At 29.9% G+C, this 10,936-nt stretch overlaps 1 protein-coding gene across 1 annotated transcript; it reads left to right on the top strand.

Moving 5' to 3' along the window:
• Positions 1 to 5,134: 5,134 nt before the first annotated feature.
• Positions 5,135 to 7,755, top strand: LOC132739639 (uncharacterized; the record flags this gene model as incomplete). Its single annotated transcript, XM_060727391.1, has 5 exons — positions 5,135 to 5,332; positions 5,985 to 6,124; positions 6,626 to 6,750; positions 7,069 to 7,238; positions 7,612 to 7,755. Coding segments are annotated over exons 2-5 (577 nt in total), but the record flags the coding sequence as incomplete, so codon positions are not given.
• Between the last annotated feature and the right edge of the window lie 3,181 nt (positions 7,756 to 10,936).

Here is a 10,936-nt window from a genome sequence, read left to right as displayed (position 1 = left end):
TGAAAATAATTTAATTTATTTATGTTTCATTTATAAACACACAAAATGATACTAGTAAATAAATATACATTGCATGAACTAACACTAGTTGAAAACTCTAGGAGAAGGATGATCCCACGGAAGCATTAATTACAAGAAAATTACATGAAAATTGCAGACTCGGTATGATTGAGTCTGCACATGAGGGATGATGACAATGTGCAACATACCTCACGTCCCCTAGCACCGGCTTGAGCGATACTTAATTTTCAACACTTAAAAGTGTTGAAATCAATGATTCCGTACGACCAGAAAAGTATAAAAACACTGAATAAACCTGACCTTATTGGTCTGCAAGACACAAACAACATAAAACAAAGATTTGGAAACATGTGAACAATATCATATAAATATACAGTAAGAAAAAAAATGGAATGAATCATTAATTTATTCATTTGGAATGTCTTTTTATCAATGTCCGTTTATAAATCACAAATGTGTGCAATATGAATACTTTATTACAAATTAATATCTTTAAATTATTTTGGCATTATCCGGAGAACAATGCTATTTTTCTTAAACTATACAACATGACGTATATCTTGGTATATCGTCGGATACTAACGGCCGAAAAATTAACATTGATAACATGTTATATTACATGTTGTATCATAGTTTGTGGACCTTTTTGTTGAAAATGTGTCAGAGTTAAATCACATAAATATACATGCACAGTGCGTTAACTGGAGTGCCGGTTTTAGTTACCCGCACTTCAGAGCATGTCCATTATTGGCTCATTTTTGCTGGGGTTTTCTTATTGTGACGGCAGAGAAAGGGAAAGCGACAGAAACAGCATATTCAGATGCTCGTTCATGAATACTTTGTTCTGGGGTCTCATATTGTGACAACAAGGAACGTGTTTTTATGTTTGACTATGATACAAAAGAGAAAGAACATCAAAACTCTCGGCAATCTGATTTATACTCGGGGGCTAAGCCACGCTACAAATCAGATAGCCTCGTGTGTCGATGCTCTTTCTATTACTAAATCAACCATGAAGTATGATTATGATTTTAGGAAAAACAGTGGTAAATTTAAACGACTTGTGTCATGAATATTTGTTTTATATTTTTATAACTGATCACTCGAAACGCTTGGCTTTTCAAACATAATTTGTACAATCGATGTTCATTAATCACATATTCTGTCAACTCGTGTAATATCATTTTACTAAATATGTAGAAATAATCTGGTATAATAATTGTATTTACCGTATTTCTTACATGTAAAAATGTCTGACAATACTATAAAAGATTATTTCATTTAGATCACAATCTTACGATTGGCAAGACAATGATAAATTCTAATTTACCACGACGACTCGAACCCGGGGCGTATTTCCATTGTGAAAAGAGCAAAGAGTTGATATCCATGTTAGCTAAGTGTGATGACGTCATCGATTGTCTTGATGCTTCGGACGAAATCAATTGTTCGCGCAGCAATATTGGTATTTTTTATCTTGTTAATAAAATACTTGTCCACAATCTCACCATTTCCTTTGATTTTTTTTGCATAGTGTGTTTGTTTCGTATTTTGCTAAGAGTTTCACTGAATTTTCTGAAGATTTAACTTCATAAGATTTCCTTGGTTTATCTTGTTTGTAGATAAGGATTCAACGGTAATAAATTATATTATTACCCCTCACTTTTTTCGTAATGCTAATTTCCCATAGGCCTCTGGGAGTTATTTTTACTGTTAATGCAAGTGTACCACGTGACTAAGAATTTTGTACTGTTACATAGGTAACAGTATTTTTTAACAGTAAAAAAGCTGGTCACCTGGTCTATTTTCTAAATAAAATGAAATAAAATGGCCGCCCTTTTTTCTCGATTCATTCTTATTTTCGACGTTAAACCCCGATAGGACATCAATTTCTTCTCTGGAGTAACTGTGACACTCATTAAATTTAGTTGTTTGCACCCTGGTGTGCTTTTCGCGTAAAAAAATATTTTTATGTTGGATATTCAAAAAATGAGCATCCGTTTTCAACGGAAGTAATGGCAATGTAAATAATTATGTGTCAAACTGGAACATGCAGACGATTTAAGCATGCAACAAAGGATTATTTAACAATTTTAATCAGTGAAACGTTACAGATAATGTGGACAGACATAGGATATCATCGTTATTTTGTCAAAAACCATGCTAAGAATATTCTGGAAACAGAAGGATCAGATTTCACAGATCATAACCGTGTAAATTGGTTAGTGTTTTGTTTTCTAAATAAAACATAGCTTATTGTATGTATATGATTTGTATATATCATCACTTGCTTAAAGAATAAAAGAAAAAGAAAACTTCTCAAGTAGGCCTAAAGTACACTTCAAACTTAAAAGGTAAGGACAGTTTAGTTATTGTTACTCTTGGTTTATTTTTGTTACAGTTAGATTTAGTTGACAATTTCAGATCATTACAGTATTTTTATTCGGGGTAATAAAATAAATAACACATGGGTTTGTGAGCTACGCCTCGGGTAACAGTATTTTCCTCGGGATGATATTTTTACTGTTACCCACAAACCCATGTGTTATTTATATACTGTCATTTAAGCTAAGAAAATGAGTTGTTCGTTTTGTTACACTCAGTACCGCAAACATGTGTTTAACTGTATCATATTTTGTCTCCTTGCGGCGTATACAGTTTGATAGTTATAAAATCATATTTAAGAAAAGAAACAGTACCATTCTTATTTACATATCTTTCAATAACTTTTAAAATGTATGTGCAGCTTGTGATGACAATGAGTTTTTATGTGATGATGGACATTGTGTAAAGCTGAGTCAGGTGTGCGACTTTATATCAGACTGCGGGGATAGTTCGGATGAGTTCTGTGGTAAGCAATAACATTTCAATCAACGATTAAACAAACGTTTCGATGATTTGATGAAATTAAAAGGCACGTTATGCCCCAAAAGCGATTACATTTTTACTACTCTAGAGAGGGCAAGCATAAGTATTTTAACGTTAATTTAATTGCTATGGAGCATTTATCATACCATCGTTCTTGTAACCTGAGGAAATTAGCTCAAATTATGAAGTTATTTGTCATAAAAGTATATAAATGTAATGTTTGACTTCCAAACAAAATATTAATTCAACATTATAACTGTACTACTTTCCAAAATGCGACAGAAGAATCAGATTGTTCTGGTAATTGGCCATAATATCTTTTTTCAATTTTAAACTCAATCTGTACTTTTTATTAATCAAACGAGCCATGTTTTGACATCATTGACAACATTTTATTTTTATCGTGCATTGTTAATTTCAAACATTTTAAGCAACATTTTGCGCACTTTGTGTGGGTCTTTTCCCGCTCAGATTTGGAATCTGAAATATATATCTATGCATTTCAAATTACATCTGAGAATTGTATGAGCTCCTCCTAGTAAGATGTCATGCTAGCTATATTGTATGTGGTTTATCTTGCATCAGAAGCAATTATTTTAGCAAAAAGGCGTTACTGCATTAGGTCAATTGCAATTAATAGTAAATATTTCATCCAAAATATCATAATAACCTATTCTAATTGTACGATTCGTTACCGTCTTTTAGATTTTTACTTTGATCTTCAGCACATTAATTGGTATAAGTACATACAATTAGGCAATGTTTAGTAAGCAACAAACACAGCTAAACTTAATGTATTTCAAGGGGTAGGTACCATTATTAATGTAAATCTACTCTATTCAATAGTCTTGAATTTCTCGTGATGTTTGCAATACTTGAATGAGCAAGGTAACATTTTAGGTGCATTTATATTTTAACAACCGTCATATTTTCGTGATAAAATACATTGGCATAAGTTATTCATTTATAGCGTTAATTTTACGGCACAAAACATATTCCAATATAGCAACTCAAAGTATTATGTTATCATTTCTCAGATTGACACACAATTCGTAGTAACTGTTACATGTTTCTTTTTTCTGCATATTAAATGGGTTTTTGTTTCCTTTTAGAATACCAAGTGTGCAACGTAAATGAATTTCGTTGTGAAAATAGACAGTGTATTCAAACTGAGAAAAGATGTAACGCTATATATGACTGTGTCGATCATAGTGATGAAATAAATTGTGGTTTGTATTTGATTTTGTATAACAGTCTAAATCAATTTTAAATCAAAGTTAGATGGTTTTATCAAACAAGTATCAAAGCACTGAAGATGGAGATTTAATGTTTGTATCTAAAAGCTAAAATAATTACAATTATGAATCTTTATTGAATGATAGTGGAAAATGTTAGTATTTCTATGTTTTTAAATGTAATTTTAAAATCTTAATTTTTTGACCATTGACAAATAAAGAGTATTGAATATTATATCGTACACAAAATTGTAGAAATTTTAATTCCACTTGCATAAAACGAAACAGGAAAATTTAGAGGACAGTTTAAAATTTGCAGAGAATAATATACAAATAATATCATACAATTTGGAGAAAATTGTTAACATACAATTCTTCAAATTTTAAGAACATTCTTTCTAATTTGTACATGTACTAATGTCTTGTTTTTTGAGTTTCAGTTATGTTTGTTGTCAAATGGCGCGAAAAAATTAAAACAAAAACAAAACAAATTCTTGTAAAAGTGTTTTTCCGTTTCAATTTTCTTATAAATTTCAAAATGTTTGTATACAAAATACGTCAAGTCTCTCTATAAAATAATTTTGAACCGTATAAAGGGAACAATAAACTCTAGATAAAAGGACGATACAGTGCTTTATTTTGTTGAACATAAATCTGAAGTAATTACTCTTGTTATGTTTTCATATTTCGTAGACAAAAAATAAACAGAAAATAAGTTTGGTTTCAGTAAAGCAGGATAATATTATAATGCTGTTACGTTGCATATATATGCATATCATCTTCACAGCATAATTAGTAACAGTCTGTTGGATCTTCTATATAAGCATTATCAAGTGTGTTCAGTTGACCCAGATTCTAATTAAATATCTGTTTTTCTTTAATGATTAATTGTATGAATACCGTACTTGCAAGCCATTTAGAGTCCTTGTATATCGATGAACGATAAATGGTCACCATGACTTTCTTGTATTTATTTCTTCATGCATATATTTTAAATAAATAATAAATACTTTGTTTTCTAATTACTTGAGACAAGTGTCAGAAATCATTTCTCTGTGCGGATGATTACAAATGTATTCCTCATCGACTAACGTGTGATGGCTACTATGACTGTAGAGATAACAGTGATGAAAGGGGTTGTGTACGTAATCCTCCAACTTCCAAAAACTTCAGTGATCAATATCTATGGGCAGGGAAATTAAGTGAAGGTAAGTAAAAGTTTTAAACTTTATTTTTATTTTTCCTTATTTGTACCTGTAATTTAATAAATAAGAAGTTTGTAACCGTGTGTGTATCTAATATTGTATAAAATAATATGTTTTTGGACATCCAGCAAACTAATACAGTTCAATTTATACGCTTATCTTCTTAGCTATTTCAATGGTTCTCATATTTTGTGGAAAATATGATTGTATATTAAAAGTAGGACTAAAAATTGATCAAAATTTAAGTTTTTCGTAAACTTTTTTGCATTTTCACACCTCTTCCTCCTTTTCCTTATTTGAATTGAAGCCGAAACAATTAAATCAGGTCGAATTGCATGTTATTAAAGACTAGAGTAATTATTTGTTGAATAATTTGTCGTAATTTTAAGTAACCGAACAAAATAACTTAAGTCATTAAGCAATAAGTTGCCACGATGAACAATAATGTCCAATGTACAGTATGACGTCAGCAGAGCAACATCTTTTAAGATGCAAATATTTTGGTTGCTGCTAAGGCATGTTGCTTTGGGAAAATATGATGAAAAACTATACCATGTATACTTTAGGAAAATAATATTGTTGTTGTAAAAATGCAATATTGATCTAAATAGAGCCGTTCTGCAGAAATTAAACTTATTTTTTTTGTCTCTCTCAGAGATGTATAGTTGGAATTTCATAACGAGCAATAACGAATCTGGAAGTTTTACCTTTTTAAGACATCGTTTACTCGAAATATTTGCAGTCAACGATATTAAGAATGAGGTTTTTGGCGAGAGCTACACTTGTTTCATAAAGGTTAGTGTATTTAAAGTGCAAATTTTGTTGTTTTCTTACAGAATCATAAAGCAATAAATTTGGTGAAAACGCTTTGATTGGTGGGAACTATATTGAATAAACAGAATTTTGTCAATTGGTTAAATCATATCTACGACAAAAAGGAAATATCTAAGAAATTTTAGAAAATGGCAATAAACAATTTAAGCATTAAGTGTTTTGATACTTTTCTATTTTGTCCTTTGGGATCATTGACTCCAGCACTTTAAAGTGTTGAGAATTGAGTTCAGCTCAAGCCGGTGCTAGGGGGCGTGAGGGATGATGCACATTCTCATTATTCCTCATGTACAGACTCAATCAAACCGAGTTTGCAATTTTCATGTAAATTCACTGTATTTAATGCTTCCGAGGGATCATCTTTTTACCAGATATTTAAGTTTGTCATTCCTTTACGCCGCACCAAATTTGTGATTAGTATCATTTTACTTAAAATATATTACATAATAAATAATTTTATATTAGGTTCAAGCCAATTGCAAGCTCAGATTTCGGGAAGCGGCTTCTGTTGACAATTACAACAATGACTTCGCATATCCGGCATGTCACTGCACAATAGGAACATTCAAAATAAGGCATATACGTCAAATGTATGTATTCAAATTATTACATTGCGCTAAAACATTGTAAAAACAAACAAATAAACCTTAAGTAAGTTAAACAAACATACAAAAAAAAACGATGAAAACCATTTATCAACGTGATTCAATTTTCAATTGAAGTATGCATTGATGAACATGTCAATTAGTTTCGTCTGTTCATATAATTATCATTTTAGGTTTTCCAATTGTTTAGCTTATAGAAATCTTGCAATTTTACGACGTTATGAACAATCTTTAGAGAGGAAAACCTTGGTCTCAAAGTAAAAAGAAAGAAATTAATTTTTTTCGGTAAATTAAAAATTCCAGGTATTCTGAGTTAGATATGGTTTCGTTAAAACGATGCGATGGTAGTGAAATCACAGAATCACATGTTGCTGGAGAAAGTATTACTGATATAAAAGACGTATTTGGTACGATTTATCGTGATCCAAACTACTTTTTAGACATGACGCCTGGACATCCTTATTGCACTTACGGTAGCGCGCCTATTTACTTTCTATATTAATCTTAAAGTGTTTTCAAAACGCTGTTTGTTCGTGCAGGGCTTAAACCTTTCAAATTGGTCTTTGTTCTTGCATTTTTGAAACAGAACATTGGCTGAACATAAATTATGTTTCTATCATTTTGCGTATATTATTTATCGGGGAAATTGTTTTCAATCATCTTTTTGCTTTATGACCTTTGTAATAATACGTTTTAAAATATCAGAATACACGTGTTATGTCTTATTTTGATTAACAATACAACAATTCCTCTATGGTAAAATAATTTTTTTATTAAGAATTCAGTATTCACTTTTTTGAGTTGATTTGAATAATAAATGTTAAGTATTTAATTGTTTTATTTAAGAGTACAATGCAAGCGTTTTTGGTGAGTTTTTTCATTGCAAAAGAGACGACAAGTTAATACCAGAGTCGATGATGTGTATTTATGCCGTAGATGCTAGTGGTTACATGACTGGATGTAGATCTGGAGACCATTTACAAAACTGTGGTACTGGAAAATAAGCAAATCATTATTAATCATATACATTTGTATTTTAATTCCTGACAAAATATTTTGTATTATTTAACAATCTAATTTTTTTATCCACACTGCGTCACTACATTAGGTCAGTTGAATTATTCATGCTCTTCATCATCGTCTTTCCTTAATTAAATTGAACTGACATACAAATATAATATATAGTATATAATGTTCACGCAAGAAAACACTGATGAAAATGTTGACAGTAAGTATGATATCACGAAAATGCATACAATCTAGAATAATGAAACGTTCAGCAATAATTTTTATGTATTTTGCTACTAACATGTTAGTTTTAATTTTCCGGTAGAAGGCTGTCTCAAATGTGTTTCTTTCTGTAAAATTTACAGGGAATAACTGAATATAGATTTTTAGATTTTATTCAAATAAATTCAGAAGTTCATAGACCCATGTGGACAATATATTCACAAGTAATCAACATACCAACACAAAATGTATAAATGCATAAAGAAATCAGCAGTTAGGTATATAATAGATATTTAACATTATTATCTGCTACAATTTATTCGAAGTAAATGATAGCATACAAATATTCTATTTCTGTATAAAATCAATGCAGATTATTATAAATTTACTTAATACAGTAACATGTGATAATTGTATATATTCACTAGCACAAATAGAATATTAGCAAAATGTGTTATTGCGGTATCTAAGTATAATTTTCGGATACTACTACGAGATGAACTTGTCAAAATATGGTAACTTAGAAATCTCTACAAAATCAATCTGTAGATTCCAGATATCTTTATCTTGACGCTCGAAAGTATCAATATAAAGGTTGAAATATCTATAGAGAACATATAATAAACGTATACTCAATATCAAAGAATTAAAAAAAGAGATTTATATGAAAGAAATTGAAGTTTTGTTACAAAAACGAAACACAAGACTTCTAATAGCAAATATGATGATAATTAAAGCTGTACGCCTCCAGATGAGGAAAAATATTTCGACAAATTTAAATCAAACCTTAAAAAAAATTGTACTAAGATTTTAAAAAAAAAGTATAAAGATTCAAAATTCTAGTAATAATTTACATGTTATGTACGATTAATGACCGATTTTTCAGTATTTATAACTAGATTTCTACTGCGTTACTGACGCAGTAAGGGCTATTTTTGCATATTTTAACCTCTTTATGGTATTTTTCATGGGTTGTAAGTGCCATTGATTATGTGTTAATTGCATTCGTTTGGTAACTTCACAATATTATACTATTGTATATGAAAATACTGTATTCCTAGAAATGTTCGCGGATACAATATTTCGCGTTTTTCACAACGTCGGCATTTTCGCGGAGACAAACTTTCGCGGATATGTAGTAACCGCGAATTCCGCGAATGTTAAGTCGCTACGGCCTAAATTACAGCTTGTGGAGGCTACGTTTTTGATGCATGACTTTGCCTGTTAAGTTCTTTTAATTATTTTTTTTTTGACAATTCGCGCCTAAAGCGCAACGTTACTCGATAATTTTCATCTATTGACTAGTTGAACAAGGACGGTTGTTCCGTGAACACTTTCATATTTCCTTACCTTTTTTCATTATGTTATTTAGTAAGCATAAATATGGGGGCGTGATGCTCTAAATACCAAACGGTAAGATAGTTAATTTATAACCCTTTATATGTTGGATTCTAATAATTACAATGATAAATACATGATACAACTTCATGACTGACTATTAAAGAGTATGCTTGTTCTAATTTCGAAAGCTATTTTGACAAAAATACTCAGATTTCTTATTACTTTCTACAAAGCTCTGTTAATTTTAACATATTTTTTACGTCTTCAATAATAACCAGATATAAACTTCTTTCGTATGAGATTATACACTGCACATTCTAAAACAAAATGATATTAATCTTCTTCGGCATGGTATTTATTACATATTCTTTTATTCAAAGGAGTACATGTAGGTTTTGTCCACCTCCATATTTCTATATTCAATCTATGGGACGATACCTTTAATTTTGAAATACATATACGATATTTTCTAATGTTAATTAAGCTTAAATATGGCTGTAGTTGAACATTTGAAATTAACCCATAAAAAGTAGCTCTACTAGAAATTTGAAGTCCACTATCCCCATTCTGTAAACATTGATCTTTAATTCTTCGCTTAACTAGATTCAAAAATACGTTTGTGTTTCCAACAGCCATGCATCATAAAAACCCAGATTACTAAGTAAAATTTGTACTAGAAAACACCAGTATTTGTGATTAGGATTATTATCAATATCTTCTTTTAACATAAGGTACACTTATATAACATACAGTTGAGTTCACACTAAACTTCCCACCCTTGTGCACTTCCTTGTGCACTAAACCATATGACCAGGCTGGCCAGGGAAGGTGACACCTAAATGGTTTATTGGATAATTGTATATCAAGTGGGGGGGGGGGCATCCATTGTTACGCTGCTGTATGAAAACATTGGGAAAATATATATATGGCCTATTTATGAATACAAATAAGTAAATTCTAAAATCAGCAGTTTTAACATTTTAGGTGATTATCATGTTGAAGCTTAAAATTAAAAAAAAAATTCATTTATTGTAATCATATTTTTATTAACCAGTATTTAACTGTAGGTGAAAATAATACCCCTTAAAATCAAATTTATAGAATTAATAACTAAAGGTTAAATTTAAATATGCTCCGTAATTGATAATTAAATAAGTGTTTTTAAAGCTTTTTTAAATGGCCATATATTTCAATTTTTCTTGTGTACAAATGGTATAAATCAATGTGATAATTCTGGCCCAATTAATTTAGTTTGTTACATCATAAACTTATTTTCATAAGCTCAAACAAATCAAGGAAAGGTTATATTTAAGCTAAAATATTATTTCTATAATATATAACTTATAGTGACAATTCATCATGTTCAATATTGAAAGAGAATATTAATACATTGATTTTAAAACAATCAATATAAAATACTGTGATAATTTAGTATTCAACTGTGTAATGCTTGCATATGTTTATGCAAATAATTTAAATATTATCCATAAAATAAATAAATTTGATATCTTTATTTATTATTTCAATATTAAAAATTTAATGTATAAAGGGAATACTTTTATTGAAGAGGAAAATCTCAAGTCATGCTGTGTATTGGTTT

This window comes from Ruditapes philippinarum, unplaced genomic scaffold, assembly GCF_026571515.1.
Source record: "Ruditapes philippinarum isolate M1 unplaced genomic scaffold, ASM2657151v2 ctg11601_1_1_1_1, whole genome shotgun sequence".
NCBI classification, from domain to species: domain Eukaryota; kingdom Metazoa; phylum Mollusca; class Bivalvia; order Venerida; family Veneridae; genus Ruditapes; species Ruditapes philippinarum.
This window is presented reverse-complemented; position numbering and strand designations above follow the sequence as displayed.